Source organism: Sebastes umbrosus, chromosome 1, assembly GCF_015220745.1.
Source record: "Sebastes umbrosus isolate fSebUmb1 chromosome 1, fSebUmb1.pri, whole genome shotgun sequence".
In the NCBI taxonomy this organism is placed as follows: Eukaryota; Metazoa; Chordata; class Actinopteri; order Perciformes; family Sebastidae; genus Sebastes; species Sebastes umbrosus.
This window is the reverse complement of record NC_051269.1, coordinates 8766930-8792087: the sequence shown is the minus strand read 5'-3', so window position 1 is coordinate 8792087 and position 25158 is coordinate 8766930. Positions and strand designations below refer to the sequence as shown.

The 25158-nt window shown below is 41.6% G+C and overlaps 1 protein-coding gene and 1 pseudogene across 1 annotated transcript; both read left to right on the top strand.

Annotated features, from left to right (window-relative positions):
- Nucleotides 1-1927: 1927 nt before the first annotated feature.
- On the top strand, nucleotides 1928-14967 carry LOC119490629 (myosin heavy chain, fast skeletal muscle). Its single transcript, XM_037774141.1, has 40 exons — nucleotides 1928-2050; nucleotides 2592-2804; nucleotides 3659-3802; nucleotides 3891-4047; nucleotides 4311-4338; nucleotides 4907-5021; nucleotides 5143-5235; nucleotides 5315-5378; nucleotides 5467-5565; nucleotides 5661-5764; nucleotides 5873-6011; nucleotides 6097-6215; nucleotides 6331-6480; nucleotides 6611-6781; nucleotides 6870-7176; nucleotides 7271-7344; nucleotides 7431-7518; nucleotides 7632-7749; nucleotides 7837-7960; nucleotides 8068-8204; nucleotides 8300-8555; nucleotides 8655-8897; nucleotides 8980-9156; nucleotides 10086-10231; nucleotides 10339-10429; nucleotides 10512-10901; nucleotides 10984-11110; nucleotides 11466-11584; nucleotides 11679-11875; nucleotides 11964-12147; nucleotides 12233-12398; nucleotides 12542-12666; nucleotides 12773-13081; nucleotides 13176-13379; nucleotides 13461-13586; nucleotides 13762-13932; nucleotides 14023-14127; nucleotides 14224-14319; nucleotides 14473-14604; nucleotides 14838-14967. Exons 2-40 carry the CDS (start codon nucleotides 2604-2606, stop codon nucleotides 14856-14858), a joined length of 5817 nt encoding a protein of 1938 aa, XP_037630069.1. The 5' UTR covers nucleotides 1928-2050; nucleotides 2592-2603; the 3' UTR covers nucleotides 14859-14967.
- Nucleotides 14968-22868: 7901 nt separating this feature from the next.
- Nucleotides 22869-24613, top strand: LOC119490661 (annotated as a pseudogene).
- Nucleotides 24614-25158: the final 545 nt, after the last annotated feature.

The window sequence follows — 25158 nt, the reverse complement described above, 5'->3', positions numbered from 1 at the left end:
CTGTTACATCATCGCTTATGTGGTTCAACTGTGTGACGATAGCTGATAAACACTGGAAAGATTACAGATATTTGGGTAACAATATTTAGTATTTGTGATCACTATACAAACATGTAATAAAGGACATTTTTAAGTGTTTATTAATGTCCAGTATTTGACAACTTCTCCTTTTAGAGTCTGAATTACAACTGTGTTTCACTATACTGTCATTCATTATCAGTTTATACACCAGCCTCCACTTCTGTACTATAGTTATTGACGAATACATTTAACACATTCTAACTGCGTGCAACTACATTATACACTAGTGTGTTATAAACTATTTATTAAATGTTTTTATACCGCTCATGAATGCTAAATACTTAAAGTAAAGTGTTGCCAACCTTTCTAATGATCTAAGGCATTTAGACTTGTTACTTGACCGCATGTCACACATGTCTAACCAGTGTGATGCAGTGATGTTGCGGCATTTGTAATCTTAAACATTGGCCCCGCTCCAAATGCTTATTTGACACGTTGGCAGGCTTTATTATCATTCAAAGACATGCGGTGATCTCATTTTAGAAAGCTTTCATGTCGTGACACTGTGCTGGCAGAATTTCACACTGCAGTTTTTGTATAAAAAATACAATATTTTGTATGAAAATATCGTAAAAATAGTGATGTTTTTATTTGTAGTTTTGATAAGATGTGGTGGCATTACATTGACATTGACCTTGCAGTACCTTCAGTGCTTTGTAAAGGTATTTTTGTATCAAGGGGAACTTCAAAGCAGATGTCATCACCATTTGTTTGATAGGTTATCTTTCACAGGAAGCAAATGTCACGTTTTACCGGATACATAAATATCCCCCTGGACGCATTAATTAAACAACAGAGGACATTAAAGCGCTATAAATAAGAGTATTGTTCTTCCTTCCTCCCTACAAATCTAATTAACATTGGGATTTCATGAAAGGCAGACCTCAGCTAGTGTTTCTGCTATGATGAGGTTCATCATTTCCACAGGTTCTTAGATTAGCAACTGTTAGGCCCAATCCTGTCCCTTTGTCACAGGACAGACTTGCAAGGCTTCTGCAACAGAATACCAATGACACATGAGAGCTTCTCCACGGCTAAAGTCGGATCCGCTGCAGTGCCAAGGTGCATTAAAGAGATTATCGTAAAGACCAAAACAATGTCTGAACTCCAGTGAGGCCATACGCCGGCCAGAACAATATTTACACAAGGTTAAAGAAATGCTTCATTATAAGTGTCTTGATCTATTTATACACGTTTAGATTCAGTCTCTAGTTTAACTGTGTCTATTGCGTGGCACCGATACTCTTCCTGTAAAATAGTTTACAACAAGACAAATGTTTTGTGGGTTTCTTCTCTCGCCATATAATGTATCCCCGAAGGACTTTGTGGCTTCTGTTTAAATGATACTGGATGAATACACATCAACACGTGTGTGCTTTTGTTGATAAAGCTGAGTTCATCTGGTGATGACGCCGATAATGAGCCATTTATACTGTACACATTAATCAACCATAATCATTTCAAACAGTGTATGTCTCATTTAAATTCTTATCACTTGCCTCTTTAAACCATGTGACTCTAAAAGTTCAGTCTGTAATAAACCGTCTGTCGTTTCGTGAGAAAAGATGTCGGAGATCAGATGAGATGCAAAAAATACTCACTCGCATGAGATCGTAAAAAGTACATGACCAAATAAAGCAAGTCCTTACAGCTGTTTGACCACAGATCTCTCTATATAAGAAGGGAGGCTGGACGCCACCAAGGACTCACAGACCAGTCAAGGTGAGTGTGTTACAGTCTTTTATTAGCAGAAGGAAAACAGGCAGCTTATCGAACAATGCAGGGCATAAACACCACAGAGTGAATGCAGAGCTCTTATTATGTTTGTGCCAAGACTTTAGTGTACAGTAAGTCCATATTTAATGAGAAATAGTTCAACTAGAGTTATTAATTCAAACTATTTGCGTCTTTCTTCAGAACACTCATTATCCGACCATCGATATCTGTTCATCTGAGGGGAGTGAAGAAGGTAATTCATTTATTTTACAGCTGTTTCATTTGCTCCAAAGACATTTTAATCGACAGCTGAGCACTGAATATATATATACGTGATGAGTCAGGCTTTGTTATATGAATGTCTGTATGTTCAATAAACCTTAATCTTGTGTGGAATCTGTAACAAATCGATTAACATTTTGTGCATCTGACTCAATTAATGATGTCTGCGTCATTAAATAGGAAAAAAAGACACATTTGTTGAGTCTTATTGCCGTTTACCTTTTATGACAAAGTGTCTGATACTTTTAAACAAGGATTTAGTGGTGCATGTTAACAAAGCATGGCATCAACAAAGATAATACACAGTTAATGGAAAATGAAACAGTGACGTCACCCTGTTGTTACAAACTGTAAATTTAGCTTTTGTGTTTAACTTTTTCTTTTCACATGAAACATAAAGAAGTTCTTCACTTGATGAGTGTAACATTCATCACAACATTAACAGCTTTGTTCATTATTGAAGTACTATCATGAGAAGAAATAAATGCTGTCCTGTTTTTACTTACTTGCAGTAAAGGGTCACCATGGGGGACGCGGAAATGGAGTGTTTTGGCCCGGCGGCCCTTTACCTCCGGAAAACTGAGAGGGAGAGAATTGAGGCTCAAAACACTCCCTTCGATGCTAAAACTTCGTACTTTGTGACCGAGCCCAAAGAGATGTACCTCAAGGGGAAAATTACGAAGAGAGAGGGCGGCAAAGCCACCGTGGATACTCTCTGTGGAAAGGTGAGCGTGATGGCAGTGGAGTAAAAACAAATGTTAAACAGTTTTAATTACACAGTGAAAACAGTGACAAGGCTGTGTGCTCCTCTGTGTGAAGCTTTTTCATATCAGTGCATAAACTGCATGTCTTGTGATGGAACAAAATACACTCACCAGCCACTTTATTAGGTACACCTTGCTAGTACCGGGTGGTCTTCTGCTGCTGTAGCCCATCTGCTTCAAGGTTGGACGTGTTGTGCGTTCAGAGATGGTATTCTGCATACATTGGTTGTAACGCGGGATTATTTGAGTTACTGTTGCCTTTCTATCATCTCGAACCACTCTGCCCATTCTCCTTTGACCTCTGACATCAACATGGCATTTCCGTCCACACAATCACCGCTCACTGGATATTTTCTCTTGTTCGGACCATTCTCTGTAAACCCTAGAGATGGTTGTGTGTTAAAATCCCAGTAGATCAGCAGTTTTTGAAATACTCAGACCAGCCCGTCTGGCACCAACAACCATGCCACGTTCAAAGTCACTTAAATCCCCTTTCTTCCCCATTCTGATGCTCGGTTTGAACTTCAGCAAGTCGTCTTCACCACGTCTAGATGCCTAAATGCATTGAGTTACTGCCATGTGATTGGCTGATTAGCTATTTGTGTTAACAAGCAATTGAACAGGTGTGCCTAATAAAGTGGCCGGTGAGTGTATGTTCAGCACTATAATTTCTCATAACGTCATAAACCCTAAAGGGAAAGGTTAAAGGATTTTAAACTAAGTGGTTTTATAAATCGTAACCTCTGGCTGTAATACAAATAATAATGAATACTGACCAGCTCGCTCTCATCACATTGTTTCTGTCCTTGTAACAGACGATCACTGTAAAAGACACTGAAGTCTTCCCCATGAACCCTCCAAAGTACGATAAGATTGAGGACATGGCCATGATGACCCACCTCAGTGAGCCTTCTGTGCTGTATAACCTCAAAGAGCGCTATGCAGCGTGGATGATCTACGTGAGTTTTGACCTGATCGTCACATCAGTAGATGAAACAATGACTACAGGAAGACAGCAGTCAGTAAAAATCCTTTCTGTCTCCACAGACCTACTCCGGGCTGTTCTGCGTGACTGTGAACCCTTACAAGTGGCTCCCGGTGTATGACTCAGTGGTTGTAGCAGGATACAGAGGCAAAAAGAGGATTGAGGCTCCACCCCACATCTTCTCCATCTCTGATAACGCCTATCAGTTCATGCTCACTGGTGTGTGAGAAAGAGAAATTTGCAAATGAGATGAGAAGAGAGCAACTATTACAGAGTATATCAAATGTTTTGAACTTTAAAAACACATCTTGTGAGCAGAGGCTAATTCTTTAGTTTTTAAATATCTTAACATTATCAGATATTATAACTCCACATCATTGTTGTACATTTATAGCAAATTTTAGACATTTAAATAATGTACACGAAGCGGATTTGAAATTTACCAATTAAAATCTGAAAATATGTTTACTTTTTTTTTACAGACCGTGAGAATCAGTCTATCCTTATCACGTAAGTTTGACAATTTTATAAATGATTTACCTAACATATAGTAATCCTGAAATCAATGTAAATACATGTTGAAAAAAAGGGCTCAGCACACTATGTTATTTAACAAAAACAATATACAGTAATATTGACTGACAGTATGATCTACAGTGGTTCTCAACCTTTTTTGTGTCAAGGACCCCCTAAATTGATGGACATTAAGTCACGGACCCCCATTTAATACGATTTTGCTTCAGGGATCTCCATCTGAAAAGATGTTGTTTGTTAGAGATGATTAAGACCAGAACTCTATAGTTGCAACTACATTTGAGGACATAACCGTGGAGGAAGTGAAACATGTGATCAGAATAGTCACTCTTATTCCTCTTACTCACATTGGGCTCACTTCTATAGTGAATTCAATAATGAAAATAAACTATCCCCCATTTTTCTGGGAACCCCCTGGAACTCCCTCATGCTTGAGTACCACTCTACATCAAAAGTGTGAACAAGAGTTTCTTTCAATGTTTTGTTCAGTTCCCCTAAAACGAGATGTTTCTGCTGCTAATTGAACTGTTTTGATGCTCAAAAGTGGAGAATCTGGTGCAGGAAAGACTGTCAACACCAAACGTGTCATCCAGTACTTTGCGACAATCGCAGTCGCTGGAGGAAAGAAATCTGAGCCGGCAGCGGCGAGCAAGATTCAGGTAAATAAACATCTGTTTTTACGTGTCAACAAAGCTGACATAGATGTGCTGAATGTGATCTTGGACCATCAGGTACGAAGCATGAATTTTTGTTTCCCCCTGACTTGTTTTGTGAATGAAGGGGTCGCTGGAGGATCAAATCATTGCAGCCAACCCACTGCTGGAGGCTTATGGTAATGCCAAAACTGTGAGGAATGACAACTCATCCCGCTTTGTAAGTGAACTTGAGTCTTTTCAAACAATATCCGAATGCACAAAGTTATAATTGTAATCAACAGTCCTCTTTTGAATAGGGTAAATTCATCAGGATCCATTTTGCAACATCTGGGAAGCTGGCCTCAGCAGACATTGAAACATGTAAGGGTAGAAATGATGAAGCAGATACCTCCATTTTTGTTCAGCTCATTAAACAGAACTGACCGGTGTCTCGCTATGTGATCGACAGATCTGCTGGAGAAATCTCGAGTGACGTTCCAGCTGTCTGCTGAGAGGAGCTACCACATCTTCTATCAGCTCATGACGGGCCACAAACCTGAGCTGATAGGTGAGACCTTTTTTGATTTCTAAAGGCCATTCATTACTTGCTGTTCAGTGTATATTTGCTTACGGGCATTAACCACAAGTGATTTCTTTCTTCAGAGGCTCTCCTCATCACCACCAATCCCTACGACTATCCCATGATCAGTCAGGGTGAAATCACTGTCAAGAGTATCAACGACATCGATGAGTTCATCGCCACTGATGTGAGAAAATTAGCAAATCCACACCTTCAAAAAAATTGCGTGCATTTAGAAATGTTTTGATTTGTTTCCTGAGAGCAGAACTTATGACTTTTCTATGAATACTCACAGACTGCCATCGACATCCTGGGCTTCACTGCTGATGAGAAGATAGGCATTTACAAGCTGACGGGATCTGTGATGCATCACGGAGCGATGAAGTTCAAGCAGAAGCAGCGTGAAGAGCAGGCTGAGCCCGATGGCACTGAGGGTGTGTTGTATTTTTGAAAACAAGTGAAAAGTTCTGAATTTAAATCTTTTGTATTCCCTATGAAATGACCCCTTCTTCGTTTCAGTTGCCGATAAAATCGCCTACCTCATGGGCCTGAACTCAGCTGATGTACTGAAGGCACTGTGCTACCCGAGGGTGAAAGTCGGGAATGAGTTTGTGACTAAGGGCCAGACTGTGCCTCAGGTAAAATGTTAACATACAGTGCTGTGAATCTTAACACTATAAATAGCCTGTTTAACCCTTAAAAAAATTATTAATGATATTAATGTTTTATCATTGTTGTATCTGTAAAAATCAGGTCAACAATTCCGTCAGCGCTCTCTGCAAGTCTGTCTATGAGAAAATGTTCTTGTGGATGGTCGTCAGAATTAATGAGATGCTGGATACCAGGCAGCCACGACAGTTCTTCATCGGCGTCCTGGATATTGCTGGGTTTGAAATTTTTGATGTAAGTAGCCTATGCTTGGCTGATACATAATCTTACGCAGCTTCATTTAAAACTGAGAGTACAATTCATTTCATTTTTAGTTGATGTTACTTGAGGCCTTTGCTGACCTTTGATATTTGAATTTCTTTAGTACAACAGCTTGGAGCAGCTGTGCATCAACTTCACCAATGAAAAACTGCAACAGTTTTTCAACCACCACATGTTTGTGCTGGAGCAAGAAGAGTACAAGAAAGAGGGCATTGAATGGGAGTTCATTGATTTTGGTATGGACTTGGCTGCCTGCATTGAGCTGATTGAGAAGGTGAGCGACATGCTGTATATTCACAAACACAGAAAACTATCCAAAGACTTGAAAGTTTATGTTTTAAATAATCATTTCATCATGACAGCCGATGGGCATCTTCTCCATCCTTGAAGAGGAGTGCATGTTCCCCAAGGCAACAGACGTCACCTTCAAGAGCAAACTGTATGACCAGCATCTTGGTAAAACCAAGGCTTTTGAGAAGCCAAAACCCGCCAAAGGCAAAGCTGAGGCTCACTTTTCTCTGGTGCACTACGCCGGCACTGTTGACTACAACATCACAGGCTGGCTGGATAAGAATAAAGACCCCCTGAACGACTCGGTGGTTCAGCTCTACCAGAAGTCTTCAGTAAAACTGTTGGCTCACCTCTATGCATCACATGCCGGAGCAGAAGGTACATGCTGTTAGCTGTCTCTACATTATATAAAAATGCCAATTAATTTGTGTTGAATTTAATCATTTCAACGTAATTGTCATTCCACTGACAGCCGACGGCGGCGGCTCAAAGAAAGGTGGCAAGAAGAAGGGTGGTTCCTTCCAGACTGTGTCTGCATTGTTCAGGGTAAGATATGAAAGAAGGACTTATGTACTTCATTGCACTGATTTAGTGCCCTTTTTGCTAAAAGCAATGTTCTTTTAATTCTTCAGGAGAACTTGGGCAAGCTGATGACAAATTTGAGGAGCACACATCCTCATTTTGTGCGCTGCCTGATTCCCAATGAGTCAAAGACACCAGGTATGTGCTCTTTGTGTCAATGTTGATTTAATTAATAAAGTTATAGAAAATTGGAGACAAAAAGCAAGTCAAAGAAAATGCGTCATGTGATTTCTTGTACTGATATATCGTAGGTCTCATGGAGAACTTCCTGGTCATCCACCAGCTGAGGTGTAACGGTGTGCTGGAAGGTATCAGGATCTGCAGGAAAGGTTTCCCCAGCAGAATCATCTACGGTGACTTCAAGCAGAGGTAGCAGAAATAGAACATTGCGGTCATTGAAAATGTTGTATTATCTTCAAGCTAGTGTGTCTAACTGAATGAAATCTTTACTTTCAGATACAAAGTATTGAATGCCAGTGTCATCCCAGAGGGCCAATTCATTGACAACAAGAAAGCCTCAGAGAAACTGCTGGGATCCATCGATGTGGACCATACTCAGTACAAGTTCGGCCACACCAAGGTAGAGTAAGAAATGCTTCCCCGGACAAGGCTGTTTACAAAGAGGTGTAGGTTTAATTATCATAAATAATGAATTACTTAAAAATAATTCTGATTATTGACTCCCAGGTGTTCTTCAAAGCCGGTCTGCTGGGAACTCTGGAGGAGATGAGAGATGAAAAACTGTCTCAGCTGGTCACAATGACTCAGGCTCTCTGCAGGGGTTTCCTCATGAGGAGAGAGTTTGTAGAGATGATGGCGAGGAGGTAACGTGTCCGTCTGTTATTGATGGTGTCTAGATTTTAAAGTCTGAAACTTTTCAACATTTTTTCAACACAATTTCTTTCTTTGTTGTTGTCAGAGATGCAATTTACTCCATCCAGTACAACATCCGCTCATTCATGAATGTCAAAACCTGGCCATGGATGAAGGTGTACTTCAAGATCAAGCCTCTGCTGAAGACTGCAGAGACTGAAAAGGAGATGGCCGCAATGAAAGAGGACTTTGGAAAGATGAAAGAGGATCTAACAAAGGCTCTCGCTAAGAAGAAAGAACTGGAGGAGAAGATGGTTTCTCTGCTGCAGGAGAAGAACGATCTGCTGTTGCAAGTGCAGTCTGTAAGTTGGATCACCACACTGCATGTGCATGTATACTAAATATCCTATGTCAAGTTACTGATTTGGCAATGACGTGAACCTGTTTGCATTGACTTCAAGGAAGGTGAAAACCTCAGTGATGCGGAGGAAAGGTGTGAGGGGCTCATTAAAGCAAAAATCCAGCTTGAGGCCAAACTCAAAGAGACGACTGAGAGACTGGAGGATGAGGAGGAAATGAATGCTGAGCTGACGGCAAAGAAGAGGAAGCTGGAGGACGAGTGCTCTGAGTTGAAGAAAGACATTGATGACTTGGAGCTCACCCTGGCTAAAGTGGAAAAGGAGAAGCATGCCACTGAGAACAAGGTTACGCAAAGGCTTTTCAATCATACATTTTCTTGTAGATTAAAAACGTGTTGTTAATTAGAAGTCATGTCAACTTTTATAGGTCAAAAACCTCACAGAGGAAATGGCATCTCAAGATGAGACCATTGCCAAGTTGACCAAAGAGAAGAAAGCCCTCCAAGAGGCCCATCAGCAGACCCTTGATGACCTGCAGGCAGAGGAAGACAAAGTCAACTCTCTGTCGAAGTCCAAGGTCAAGCTGGAGCAGCAAGTGGACGACGTGAGTATCATCTACATTTAACAACAAAAGTTTTAACTGATTAATAAAACAGCAAAAAACTGTTTTAAATTTGATATTCTTATGATTTCAGAAATTTGTAACTTTCAGAAATGCTTGTTAACAGCGACACCTGTGGCCGTGAAATCAACGAAAGTCAGCGTCGAGCTCGCGCTAGCTCGCTCTAAATATACATGAACGAGCATCACTCAAAACAGTGAGGCGACACACATCAGCTAGAACCACAATATCACTCTATATTTCAGCTGCTAGGCAGTAATGTTAGCTGACCAGACGAAGGTCTCTCCATGAACATGATTTAGATCTGATCCTAGTGTTGGCTTTTCCTGCCTAAGTGCAGGCTGAAGCAGCGGGGCTCTGCTGCGTGTCTCCCCTGCTCAGCAGAGGAGACACCGGCACCCGGTTGGAGACGATAACGTTTCTATCTGTAGAGCTCCGTCACTTCACAAGACACGGGAAACCTCTGTTGGTCTGGAGGAGCTGCAGCATTTATTTCTGCACAAACATCCACTGTACATTCACTAGATATTCTCAGAGATAAACTAACTCTTCTGCAGTGTGTAGTGAGTGCGCGTTCACGTCTAGAGGTGGAGCGAGCTGAGCGAGAACGTGCGCGCTGTCTGAGTGAAGGCAGGCAGAGGAGGAGAGGCAGCGGCTACAAGCGAACGCGCATATGCGAGCGCGCATGTGTGGCGACTCGCTACATTTATACGCTTAAAAAGTTACAAACAGTCCCTTTAATACAGCTTTTGACACAGTGGTAAAAGAGAGAACACTGAAGTCGTTATCACCTAGATAAAATAATGCTGGATTACATGAACGGCAAACCACAAATATCATCAAAAATGGAGTTTGATTTTCTGAATATCTTAACGATTATAACTTTAATTTTATAAAACATCTATTGACAGCTTGAAGGTTCCCTGGAGCAAGAAAAGAAGCTCCGTATGGATCTCGAGCGAGCGAAAAGGAAGCTTGAAGGAGATCTGAAACTGGCCCAGGAATCCATAATGGATCTGGAGAATGACAAGCAGCAGTCTGATGAGAAATTAAAGAAGTAAGAATAAGCAAACGCCATCAGTCTACCTACTTGCAAAAAATGATTTCATGAGAGCCACTACTTATACATAACTTTAATACAACAATTTATTCTGTCCCCTGCAGGAAGGACTTTGAGACAAGCCAGCTCCAGAGTAAGATTGAGGATGAGCAGACGCTTGGAACCCAGCTACAGAAAAAGATAAAGGAGCTGCAGGTACAATTTGAATTATTAGTGGAAGGTTGTAGGAGCATTCAAATACCTTCAAGAGTTTTCAGTTAAACCTTGTGTGTTCCAGGCTCGTATTGAGGAGCTGGAGGAGGAGATTGAGGCCGAGCGGGCTGCTCGGGCCAAGGTGGAGAAGCAGAGGGCTGATCTCTCCAGGGAACTTGAGGAGATCAGCGAGAGGCTGGAAGAAGCTGGCGGAGCGACGTCCGCTCAGATCGAGATGAACAAGAAGCGCGAGGCCGAGTTTCAGAAGCTGCGGCGTGATCTCGAGGAGTCCACCCTGCAGCACGAGGCCACCGCTGCAGCTCTGCGCAAGAAACAGGCTGACAGCGTGGCAGAGCTGGGAGAACAGATTGACAACCTCCAGAGAGTCAAACAGAAGCTGGAGAAAGAGAAGAGCGAATACAAGATGGAGATCGATGACCTCAGCAGCAACATGGAGTCTGTCGCCAAAGCAAAGGTGAGAGAGCTAGATTTTCTTACAAGGAGCAAAAACAAATAACGGTAGTTTATTTATACTAATATATGTTTTCTTTTACCAGGGAAACCTTGAAAAGTTGTGCAGGACATTAGAAGATCAACTGAGTGAGCTCAAATCCAAGAATGATGAAAATGTTCGTCAGCTGAATGACCTGAGTGCACAGAGAGCAAGACTACAAACTGAAAATGGTATGAATATCATGGTTTGGTGTTCAAAAACTGGGCTCCCGTTGTATACATTCTGTATATTAAATCATTGTCTTGAAGATACCTAAATGAAACTTTGCCTACCTATTGTTTCTCTCCCATTTTTAACAGCCCTATTCCACCTTCACTCTCTTCTACCTAAATTACAGATTTTGTTGCACATTGCACACATCACTAACTGCAAACTTGCAAAAATTTATTTCTGTTCAACGTAATGGAAAGCAGAGGAGGAGAGGAAAAGCTTTCTTGTGTGATAATGTGAACACTACATATATTACGTTGGCTGTTGCAATTTTGCTGTGATGTACATTAAATCAACTAATATCTTTTTGATCAGGTGAATGTTCGCGTCAGCTGGAGGAGAAAGAAGCTCTTGTTTCTCAGATGACGAGAGCCAAGCAGGCTTACACTCAGCAGATTGAGGAGCTGAAGAGGCACATAGAGGAGGAAGTTAAGGTAACAGTGTATGAAATCAGCAGGATAATCACGGAGGAAAAGGCCATTGGACGATTGATATCAGATACTAATCAGGTGCTCATTTGGTTCACAGGCCAAGAACGCCCTGGCTCACGCTGTTCAGTCAGCTCGTCATGACTGCGACCTGCTCAGAGAGCAGTATGAGGAAGAACTGGAGGCCAAGTCTGAGCTGCAGCGTGGGATGTCCAAGGCCAACAGCGAGGTGGCTCAGTGGAGATCCAAATACGAGACTGATGCCATTCAACGCACTGAGGAGCTGGAGGAGGCTAAGTAACGAATAGTCCTGAAATCACACCATTTCCACACGGCATTGATTCTGTAAATCACCATAAAACCTGTTTACTGTATGTTTTAACAGGAAAAAGCTTGCTCAGCGTCTTCAGGATGCAGAGGAATCCATCGAGGCTGTGAACTCTAAATGCGCCTCTCTGGAAAAGACAAAGCAGAGACTGCAGGGTGAAGTGGAAGACCTGATGATTGACGTGGAGAGAGCTAATGCTCTGGCTGCCAACCTCGACAAGAAGCAAAGGAACTTTGACAAGGTTTGATGTTTTTGTATAAACATATGGTTCGGACTGGTTCATGTGAGGTGACCCCAAAAAATAACCACTCAATTGTTTGTTAAAGGTTCTTTCAGAGTGGAAACAGAAGTATGAGGAGAGTCAGGCAGAGCTGGAAGCAGCTCAGAAGGAGGCTCGTACATTAAGCACTGAGATGTTCAAGCTGAAAAACTCCTATGAAGAAGCTCTGGACCACCTGGAGACCCTGAAGAGAGAGAACAAAAACCTGCAACGTAAGACAATTCATTCTTTTTTTTCCCCAACAGATATGCACTCTAAACACCAAGTCAATAAATCTGAAGTATCTCTATTATCTTTTTTTTTTATATATTTCTTAATATTCTAATATGTATATTTTATAAATCTGCACCAACAGAGGAGATTTCAGACTTGAGTGAACAACTTGGTGACACCGGTAAGACAATTCATGAGCTTGAGAAGGGAAAGAAGACAGTGGAAAGTGAGAAGACAGAGATCCAGACTGCTCTGGAGGAGGCAGAGGTAAATATCAGCAGAGCTTTAGAGCACACCCGTTGTGAGACTTGTTGGACTTTATATGAAGGAACTGTTATGTGCTCGAGTTGATAAAGGTCACACTTGTTCACAGGCTACCTTGGAGCATGAGGAATCTAAGATCATGCGTGTTCAGCTTGAGCTCACCCAAGTCAAGAGTGAAATTGACAGAAAACTCGCAGAGAAGGACGAGGAGATCGAGCAGATCAAGAGGAACAGCCAGAGAGTGATTGAGTCCATGCAGAGCACTTTAGATTCGGAGGTCAGGAGCAGGAATGATGCCCTGAGAATCAAGAAGAAGATGGAGGGAGACCTCAACGAGATGGAGATTCAGCTGAGCCACGCCAACCGCCAGGCAGCTGAAGCCCAGAAACAGCTGAGGAACGTGCAGGGACAGCTTAAGGTACGTCCTCTGAAGGACTTGTGGCGGATCATCTTGTTTCGAAAAACGAGCTGAAAGTGTTTGCTGATATATCTATCAATGTTTTACAATTTAGGATGCCCAACTTCATCTTGATGAAGCCATAAGAGGCCAGGAAGACATGAAGGAGCAGGTTGCCATGACGGAGCGCAGGAACAACCTGATGCTGGCTGAGATCGAGGAGCTGAGAGCTGCACTGGAGCAGACGGAGAGGAGCCGCAAAGTGGCTGAACAGGAGCTGGTTGATGCCAGCGAGCGCGTGGGACTGCTGCACTCTCAGGTATGCTCAAAGCTTGACAAGCAACAATGTTCTTCTATAGTTCAATACATGAAAATGTATTTTTTGCTTCTTTAATAATAGAATACCAGCCTCATCAACACCAAGAAGAAGTTGGAAACCGACCTTGTCCAAATCCAAGGTGAGGTGGAAGATTCTGTCCAGGAAGCAAGAAATGCTGAAGAAAAAGCCAAGAAGGCCATCACTGATGTGAGTCATCCTTATGCATTTCTATGTAACTGAACACAAAGTATTAGTGCATAATATGTCAGTGCATAACATAATATTTTAGGCTGTTTCTCCTCCATTTCTGGTGCTTTAGCAGTTGAAACATTAGACTGCAATAGGCTTATATTCAAAAATATAAAATTCAACGACATTTCAGGCTGCCATGATGGCAGAAGAGCTGAAGAAGGAGCAGGACACCAGCTCTCATTTGGAGAGGATGAAGAAGAACCTGGAGGTGACAGTGAAAGACCTGCAGCACCGTCTGGATGAAGCTGAGAATCTGGCCATGAAGGGCGGCAAGAAGCAGCTCCAGAAACTGGAGGCTAGGGTAAAGACAGATTCAATGTGATCTCAACTTTTGTTTTAATATTAAAAAACCTTGCCCTCCAAGTAACAGCATAAATTGTTCATGTTTCAGGTGCGTGAGCTCGAGACTGAGGTTGAAGGCGAGCAGAGACGAGGATCAGAGGCTATCAAAGGTGTTCGTAAATATGAGAGAAGAGTGAAGGAGCTCACCTATCAGGTAGGCAGTTTTTTTTCCCTTCCTATTGATTTGGTACAGCCGTCTGATAAAGATGCAAATTGATCAATTTCAATTACAAATTCATGTTAACTGCAGACTGAGGAGGACAAGAAGAACGTCATCAGACTTCAGGATCTGGTGGACAAGCTGCAGCTGAAAGTGAAGGCCTATAAGAGGCAGTGCGAGGAGGCTGTGAGTCAGAGACTTGTTATATCTTTTTCACCTTATCGTCTCAAATACAGCTGAATCCAGTCAGACCTGGAAACAGAAAAATACAATCGCACTCTTCTTTTATGTCTGTAATGATGATGGATGTTGACTCCAGTGTTGAATTTCCCCTCACAGGAGGAGCAGGCCAACACTCACCTGTCCAGGTACAGGAAGGTGCAGCATGAGATGGAGGAAGCTCTGGAGAGAGCCGACATCGCCGAGTCTCAGGTCAACAAGCTGAGGACAAAGAGTCGGGATATTGGAAAAGTAAGTGATACATAAAACTCAGGCAGTGGGCTGTTGTAACGGTTTCATCGGTTTCATGATCTAATGTTGTTTGACAGTTCAAGACTTCACATACATCAGTGTGCTGCTGTGTTTTAGTTCCATTACATTTGGATTTTAAAGTTAAATCTACATGCATGTTGCATGACAACACATTTTCCTTTCATAGGCCAGATGCCTCATTATTTATTCTTTCTTTTTTCTTTCTATTTTAGGCAAAGGATGGTGAAGAATAATCTGCAACCTCTTCGAGAGACTCTAATGAGAATCATAGAATATGATTTTTCATTGAACTGCTCTCACTATATATTGTAGATCTATATTAAATAAATGATGTTGCCAGTCTGCTGCCTTCAAACTTTTCTTTGCACAACACAAACATAACTATTACTACTTGGTTTGCGGAAGAGAAAAGAAAGTGAAGGTTGGGGTTCTTGATACACTTGAGCACATAAGCACATTATGTAATTATGGTGTTGAGTCCAGGTGTCTTGTTGTTTAGCCTGGGATCTGAATCTACCAATCAAACTCACTCACTTAAACTCACAATATCCAAATATCCAGTTTTGACAAAAACCAAATTCTTCTTTTCGTGTTATTTTGCTACATTTTAATTCATTTCAATTAATCCAAAGTTCATTTTGTTGATGGGAACAATTACCGTATGTGTGACAGTCTTTGTCCAAACCTCAGTTCAGTCATGAGACAGAACCAACGACTACAAGTAAATAAGCATCTGATTTACCAACACGCTCTAGAGCAAAGAAAAAATGCAGAAACAGAAGTAATTTTACTGATATTTTTATGAATATGTACCCAAATTTCATCAAATCTGCAGTGAAAGCAGAAGTGGGAAGAATTGGAGCAAATATAATTAAAAGATATTTTCATAAAACGGTCACTATATCCTGACAGTAGTGTATGAGACAGGTAATCTGAAAAAAATCATGTTCCTCTGTGTCCTCCGGTGCTCCTAATGGCATCTGCAAGATTTCACAGACCGGAGGAAAACAACCAATGAGAGCCGAGCTGGAGCCTTGCCGTCTCTGAGCAGCTGTCAATCACTCACAAACTCTGATCAAACGGTCAAACTAGGCAGCACTGATCAAATATGAATCAATATTCTGTTACTGTAATGCCTATTTCTCTCCTCAAATGTTTTCAGAAACATCTTGTAGTGTACTGTTTAGCTGTAAAATGAGACAGTTTGCTCCGGCTGGTGGATGCTGCTTGGTATTTCCTCAACAGATCTCAACATGGTGGCCGGGTCACAAACTTCCTCATTATATCGCATTACAGTAACAGAATATTGATTCATATTCGATCAGCGCTGCCTAGTTTGACCGTTTGATTAGAGTTTGCAAGTGATTGACAGCTGCCCCCGTTGAATGAACAGCCAATAGGAACTCGCTCTCTCTCTGAAATGACCTGTGATTGGTCAAAATCTCCCGTCACAGGCTAGATATTTTAAATTCTGAAAACAGAGCCATGAGGAGGTATAGAAGTCTAGTTTTCTCTCAGAACACTTGAATTACAATATGCTGAAAGGTTGTTATGGGATTTTTTGCCCAAGGATGCCAAAAATATTCTGCCTACTGCAGCTTTAATAGTTTGACATTTTGAAAAAATAAGTTTATTCACTCTCATGCATTAGAGAGTTAATGCTATGAGAAGACTGATACCACTAAAACCTAAATTGTTTGTTAAATATGAAGCCACAGCTAGCAGCGGGTTAGCTTAGCACAAAGATTGGGAACAGCTAGCCTGGCTCTCTCCAGTGGTGAAAAAATCCACCTACCAGCACCTCTTAAACTCACTAATTAACCCAGTTATATCTCATTGGTGTAACTGGTATAAAAACCGAAGTCTAAAAACAACACATTGTGGGTTTACGGGGTTAAAGTGGCAGTAGGCAGAATATTTGTGGCATCATTGGGCAAACAATCCATAATAACCTTTCAGCATATTGTAATTCAAGTGTTCTGAGAGAAAACTAGACTTCTGCTCCTCCTCATGGCTCTGTTTTCAGGCTTTAGAAAATCTAAAGAGCGTTCCTTCTTGGCAATCCTTCAAGCCATCTCAACCTGATCTCAACATGGCTGCTGGGTCACAAACTTTCTTATTTTACAGCTAAACCGTGCACTACAAGATGTTTCTGAAAACATTTGAGGAGAGAAATAGGCATTAACGTAATATAATATTAATTCATATTTGATCAGCTCTTACTGCTTGTTTTCCTCCGGTCTGTGGAATCTTGCAGATGTCGTTAGGAGCACCGGAGGACACAGAGGCACATGGTTTTTTTGAGGTTACCTGTTTCATGTACTACTGTCACGATATAGCAACCTTTTTATAAAAATAACTTTTTTAAATCATGTTTGCTCCAATCTCGCCTACTTCAGCTTTAAGTGCCTGTGCCTCAGTATTTCTTGGCTGGGCACAGTGACTCCATGGAGTCCTGTCTTTGCCATGCGGTGAATGAAATGGTGAACTATTTCTCTTGCACAAACCAATTTCACTACACGCATAGATAAATACCGCTTAAAGTTAGGACAAATATTCTTTACTTTCATCTTTATTGCAAAAAAAATTTTATGGTAATGAATTTAGAATAAACATATTTATCATTATCTCCTGTACATGGTGTCTCTCACCTTCACCACTGGGCAGGTCTACCTGTGAAGCAGTGAAAACACACACTTTAACAACACAATCAGCATTATCATGGCATTAATATAATATATAAGGAGTCACTAGATGCAACATTTTAAAGACAAGCATATATCCAAATAGTTGTGAGTAGAGATGGAGTGTGTTTTACTTGTTGCATCGCTGCTCTTCCTGACTGCACAGTTCCACAAATCATTTGGGAGTAAAGCAATCCAGTACCGTGTGCTTCCTCTTTGGGGAGCCATATCATTAACATCGTGACAAATGACAGCTGCCTTTCTCCCACCACTAATCTTACCGCACCTGTTTGCTCCTGAATCTACGGCACCAGACACAACTTTATACTACTATATAACTGTCAGAGGTCTCTCATTATTGCACCCACAGGTAGTATTTGTATCGTTAAATGTGTTATTTTGATCCTTAGTTCATATGCATAAAATATCAACACACAGCTAAGTGTGGTATATCACAGTAGTATTCTCTGAATAACTCTAAAACATGTTTAAATTCTACTTGGAGTGCCTTCCAAATAACTGTATCCATGATAGAGAAGTATCAAATTCACATAAAAGAAACCTGCTTTAAGTCTCAGTCCTGTTTCACCTGTTAGCCCATTTCACATCCATGTATCTCGAGTATTTTATCATAAATCATTTCTTAAAAAAACAATATCCAAAGTTATTAATTCAAGTATTTAAGCAGTTATTAACAGTGTAGTGAAACTCACTACCTTCTGAATATTGTTTTACAATCCTGAATAGAAATATGCTTTCTCACGCATAATGCAGAAACTTTTAATCATATTAATAAGCTGCTGGACTATAGACTAAAAAGAGACAAATTACACAACAACTGATGTTACATCAGATTGTAGGTCTCGTTGATAAATTGAAATTAAAACCAGTTTTACCCAACGGGAAGTCGTGTTCTGCAGCAGACCTCGTCTCTCCTGAAAGCTTCATCTGTTCTCTGTCTCTGATGTTCAGTTTATGAGGGACGAGCCTCGGAGGTCTGCTGGTTATACTTCATACGGTGGATTAAAATGACAATGAGATTCAAACTGCTTTGCCAAACACTGACGATCTGATATCATGGCTAAATTAGACGGTGTGTTTTTTCTTTAAGCCAACATAGCGAGGCACTATGCCTGCTGGATAGAAGGTATCACTAATCCAAACAAGACCACTGAGAGCAGCTGGCATGCAGGACTGTTGATTTATTAGAGAGGAGCCAAAACAACGCTGAAACTCCCGTCCAGAGCTTTTTGTGTCTGTGGAAGTAGCCAGCGACCTATCGTCTTTCGCCTGAAGACCTCAGCTTAGCGTTTGATATCTTTACTGACTGACATTACGAGCAAATGCACATGACCGCCACACACGCTGCTTGACTCTTGGATTTCTTTTCTGGTCCTTGCCAAGCCGCCCAAAATTCATGTTTTAATCCTCGACAGCTGGCACAGAAACACTGCACAGTCTCTCTGCATTAGATAATGGAAGGGCTGTTCACTGGAATATAGTGGAGTGATACAGTTCAGTTCACTTTATGACATACTATATTATGAATAATTTATGGCATACAAGATTATGACATTTTTATAACATTTTTTCTGGGATACTATACAGTATTATTACATTTTTATAGCACATGAAAGTTTTAATGACATTTTATGACATTTTTTATGGCATACTATACTATGACTTTTTCAAGTAAATATTAATGGCATACTATGCTATAACTTTTTATGTTTCATGAATGTTTTTGGGACATTTTATGACACTTTTTTATGGCATACTATACTATGAGTTTTTTATGAAATATTTGATGACATACTATACTATGACTTTTTATGACATTTGTTACTATGAATTTTTTTATATGACATTTCTTTATGACTTTACTATGATATTTTTGGGACATATTTTATGGCATACTATACTATGACTTTTTTTGTGAAATACTATACTATGACTTAATAATGAAATATTTTATGACATTCTATACGATGACTTTTTAAATTATATTTTTTATGGGATACTATACTATGACTTTTTTTTTACATGTTTTACAGCATTATTTACTATGAATTGTATTACCTTTTTTATAGCATACTATACTATTATTTTTTAATGACATTTTTATGGAATACTTTGACTTTATATGACATTTTTTATGGCATACTATACTATGACTTTTCATGACATTTTTAACTCAAACTCAAACATTCAAACTAAGAGCTGAAATATTTTGCTAGAAAAGTTGGAAGCTAAACTGTAATACTGTCAATGATGGAAATTGAAATTAATTAACAGACAGAAAGTAGTATTTTAGTAGAATGAACCTTTAAAACTGTAAGTTGCTAGACAGCAAGTAGTATTTGGGCACTGGGCAGAATAAACTTTTAAAACTTTTGCATTTTTTCGACATATTATACTATGATGTTTTTGCATTTTGTTTTACATACTATTATGCCGAAAGAAAGTCATAGTATATTATGTCGAAAACTTTCATAAAAAAACTTGACATACTATACTATGACTTGTTTTCGACAAACTATAGCCATTATTATGCCCAATTAAAAGCACTACACCATGACAAGTGACAACTATTCCTGGAGTTGGGCTTGGGCAGCAAACAGTTAGTGCTCATCGCTTCTCGGCCTTTTGGCTGAGATCAATTAGACAAACTGAGAGAGCTAATTCACTTTAAATATCCGTCAAGAGAGTGCAAGGACTTTGGAGAGATGGCCGCCCCGGCCCTAAACAAGCAGTCGATTCCAAAGGTTGGGCTGGACACATGTGCGTTTCCAGGCTACATCAGTAGAAGATCAGGTCTCGTCCGGAGCGTACCACAGCTTCATCTGAAGGTAGTAGATGTCTACTGCATCCAGTGGAACCAACAGGAGAAGTCTTTGGACGTCACCCTGAGGAAGGAGGTAGTGGCTGAGGCTTGCCAAGCTAATGCCAGGGTAAGACCGCTAGCCAGCTACACAATTTTGAACCTGGACAGGCCGAACTTTAGAACAATCACCCTCCATATGATCAACCCTTTTGTGACTGACTAGCGTTGGCTGCATTTTTGGAGCAGTATGGTGAGGTTGTGACTGCAGCCAGATACATGAATGACCCGATGGGGTTTTGGACTGGAAGGAGGCAGTTCCAGGTGCTGCTGAACCCTGACACGGAAGAGCCTGGTGGCCTTAAACACCCACCTGCCTTTTTCAGCCTTGGTGGAGACCGTGGGTATCTGTACTACTCTCTGCAACCAGCCTTCTGCAGGAGGTGTAGGCAGTCTGGTCACACAGCTGTGTCAGAGAATGCTACCGTTTCTGTGGGCAGGCAGGCCATGAAGCCAAGGACCCAAGGCGTGTCATGGATGTGGTGGACTGGACCACCTGTACCAGAGCTGTCCTAGTTGCAAGAAAAGCTTTTCTGAGATGGCTAAAGCTACTGGTGTGCTGGAGGGAGCCAAGGGGCCTGGAAGGGGACCTAAACATTCAGACAATGTCACAGAGACGCCAGCGCAGGCAGATTCGGGTGCTGGTCCTTCAGAGAGTGGAGTGCAGGCAGTGAGCCGGGAGCAGGATGATGCACGCACTGTAGGAGCGGATGAAGAGGTCCAGGCACCTGCTGACAGTGAGGAGGGGGGTTTTGGCATACACGAGCGCACCTCCAGCAGCAGCCCATCGTGATTGGAAAAAAAAATACAGGGAGCAGTCTACCTGCCAACAGACTCAAAGACTTTGCACCAAACACATAATCCAAACACTTTGCTATTCCCCGTGAATTGTGCCATGTGGGACCATCTACTCGCAGCTTGACCATCCTTGCCCCATCTACCAGGTCATGTTTAGCCATAAGATTAGAGATGAAATGGTCGCTGTTATCTCCCCCCCTTACCTAACTCTACGTAAAAATCACCACCCACAATAACCTGCCTATTGGTGGCAAGGTGTGGCTCCACTAGCCCAAACGTATCCTGCCTTTCTGATGGAGTTCTTGGTCCATACACCACAATAACTCTCAGATAGACTGTCCCCCATGCAATGTCTGCGCCCATTATCCTCCCCTGGACAATAACAAAGGAAAACTCCGCCCTAATCTCTTTAATACCAAATAAAATCCCGACCCCCCCCACGCTCCAAACTGAGATCCTTATATGTGCCTCAAATCTCAGTGTGACGGCCTCGGTTAACCCGCTACACAACAGCTTTTCAGTATTTTCTCTCTAGTGACAGCGAGTTTCTTTCCTCCAAAAGGGAGCGCAGCCTCGGCGATGACGCCATGCATGCTGGTGTATAGCTTGGAACCATAAAGCCCCTCTATTAGATCTAATCTTAAAGAAATATTATATCTTTAATATATTATACTCTCCAGGCCATTTCAGTACATTATCAGGAATTGTTTTAACAATGAGTTCTCTAGTTGTTTCCTCCAAATTAAAGGGAAGAAGAAACTAAAGCTATGAGTTTTTAGGCCTCAATAAAAAATCTTGTGTGGGAGTGGTTGTCACGGTTACACCCGTGCCCCCCAGCTGTGTGTGTGTGTGTGTGTGTGTGTGTGTGTGTGTGTGTGTGTGTGTGTGTGTGCGTGTGTGTGTGTGTGTGTGTGTGTGTGTGCGTGTGTGCATGTGTGCGTGCGTGCGTGCGTGCGTGTGTGTTCGTGTTTGTGTGTTTGTGAGGCATTGCTTCCCTGCAGACATTCAGCTCCTGATCGACCTGATCTCAACTGCCGCAGTATAATTACTCCAGTACTCCATTTATTCATTGCCAGATTGTTATCTCAGCCAAGTGTTATTGTTCGTCTTGATCGCTCAGTATCATTATTATCTGAGTACTTTTGCTAGTGATGTTTTCTCTCATTGACTAACTTTGTTCTCCGGTGCCTAGGATCATCCCTCAACTGCTCACCTGCTGTCTGCCTCTCTGCCTCTCTGCCTGCCCAGCTCAGCTTCAGCCTCGCCATTCTTCCACCACCACCTTCCATTAATCCTGGTTTTTCAGGATTCAGGAAAATCCTTTTGTTCAACTCTTCTTCTGTTGTCCGTGTCTGCGTCTGGGTCCCATCCACATCTGATCGTACCAGTGGTGTCATAAATGTGCAGGAAACTAGCCTTAAATCAAATATAATCAAACAAATATCATGGCACCTGCTATTTAACATGTTAATGTAACCTAACATCACTGAGAGTCAAGGAAGTCACACAACACATAATCATTTTATTTTATAATCATGGTACCTACAAAAGGCCCCTTTTAAAGGTGCCGAAACACCACGTTTTTGTTGTTCTGATTGTCGGGAGCGCAAACAAATATTCTAATTATGACGACCAAAATTGCCTTTGTAACAAACTCTGTCAGTGTTTCAATGTTACAGGCTATGTAATAAAACTATTATTGTCACTAATGCATTGCTGAGTAGAGGTGTGGCAGGTGTTTGTGGTCTGAGGTGAAGCAGTGGAGGTGTGACAAAGCTCCACCTATCACTAGACTCAACTGAGACAATCCAGAAAACAGATTCCTATTCATCCTTACAAAGAGAGAGACACAGACTGAAAAACAGACGGATTCACCTTCAGACCAAACTAACCTCTTCCTCTGAGTGAGTTCAGCTACAGGAGAGAAAAGTGGAAAAAACTACATCCCTGCTGCTTCAACTTGCTGACACTCCGCACACTGAAAGTAAGTTTGACTAAAAACACGACTAAAAGGGACAGTAACATTTAGTGAAGTTAGTAGAGGAGGTAGGGGAGCCATGACTGACTGTACTTTCTGTCTGGTGTGTTTTCAGCTTCACTCAAAATGGACCAAATGGCTTCCAGATCAGAGGAGGATCTCTGCTGTCCGGTCTGTCGTGATGTCTTTAGAGATCCTGTTGTTCTGTCATGTAGCCACAGCTTCTGTAAAGACTGTCTGAAGAGCTGGTGGAGAGAGAAGTCAACACACGAGTGTCCAGTTTGTAAGAGAAGATCTTCAAAGTCAGAACCACCTTTAAACCGGGCGTTGAAGAACCTGTGTGAGGCCTTCTTATTGGAGAAAGATCAGATAACTTCAGAGGCTCTCTGCAGTCTGCACTCTGAGAAACTCAAACTCTTCTGTCTGGACCATCAGCAGCCGGTGTGTCTCGTCTGCAGAGATTCAGAAAAACACACCAACCACAGATTCAGACCCATCGATGAAGCCGCACGGCAACATAAGAAGGAACTTCAGGAAACTCTGAAGCCCTTAAAGGAGAAGTTGAAGGTTTTTGAACAAGTTAAAGTGAAGTCTGACCAAACAGCAGAACCTGAAGGTCCAGGCCCGACACACTGAGAGGCAGATTAAGGAGCAGTTTAAGAAGCTTCACCAGTTTCTAGAAGAGGAAGAGGAGGCCAGGATCTCTGCTCTGAGGGAGGAAGAGGAGCAGAAGAGTCAGATGATGAAGGAGAAGATGGAGGCTCTGAGCAGAGAGATAGCAGCTCTTTCAGACACAGTCAGAGCCACAGAGGACGAGCTGAGAGCTGGAGACGTCTCGTTCCTGCACAAGTACAAGGCTGCAGTGGAAAGAGTCCAGCAGCGCCCCCTGTTGGAGGATCCACAGCTGCTCTCAGGAGCTCTGATAAACCAGCCCAAACACCTGGGCAACCTGACCTTCAACATCTGGAACAAGATGAAGGACAGGACATGGTCTCCTACACTCCTCTGATTCTCGACCGAAACACCGCTCATCCAGAACTCATCCTGTCTGTAGATCTGACCAGTGTGAGACAAGGAGAGAAACAGCAGCTTCCTGATAATCCAGAGAGGATTGATTCTTCCCTATCTGTACTGGGCGCTGAGGGCTTTAGGTCAGGGAGTCACAGCTGGGATGTCGAAGTTGGAGAAAGTGAAGACTGGTCACTGGGTGTGTTAGCAGAGTCGGTCCAGAGGAAGGGATTCATACAGTCTGGATTGTGGACAATATGGTTCTATGAAGGTGAATACTCAGCATGGTCACCATCAGATTCATCCACTAAACTCACAGTGCCGAAGAAGCTCCAGAGGATCAGAGTGAATCTGGACTGGAACAGAGGAATGCTGTCGTTCTCTGATCCTGATACTAACACACACATACACACCTTCACACACACTTTCACTGAGAGGATGTTTCCATTCATTAACACGGTTGATAAACTGAAGATATTACCACTGAAGGTCTGTGTGGGAAAACAACAGCTCTGATCGAGTCTTTAGTTTGATGGGAGTGAATAGGAAACAACTTTTCACTTTAAAGTTAATATCTCTGCATTTATGTAGATGTATATATGAATGAGCAAATAAATCATGAAATGAGTTGAAACTTTATTGATCTCAGTTTGGCAGATATTTGCAGCAGCAAACAGTAACAGGACATAAAGAAAAAAAGAGTATAGCAGAATAATAAAGGTTAACATACAGTGAAGTTAAACTGAAAAGTAAAACAGTGGATTGCAGCAGTAGCCTACAGGATTCAGCTGAATAAAAACAATATTACAGACATAGTAAGAAGTATAAAGTGTCAGTGAGCACCCCCAATGCTGTGGCTATAGCTATTGCGGTGGCTAATGGCTAATGCTGTAGCTGAACCAGAATCATTATACTGTACAAGTATGTGAACACATACAAGATAGAAGTACACACAAATAGACACATTTAACTATATTGTACATACAAGTAGGTGAAAAAATAAAAAATATATATATATATAAATATTGTCACAGTCAAACCACAGTTAGCTTACCTGTCTAAGCCTCACTGCACTTCTAATGTTAGCTTTAACAAACACATTCAAAATCCCGGACGAGCCCCCTATTTATGTCACGGTCAAACCAGCTTTGCCTCAATAATGGTCCGTCAGTACTCACACGGCT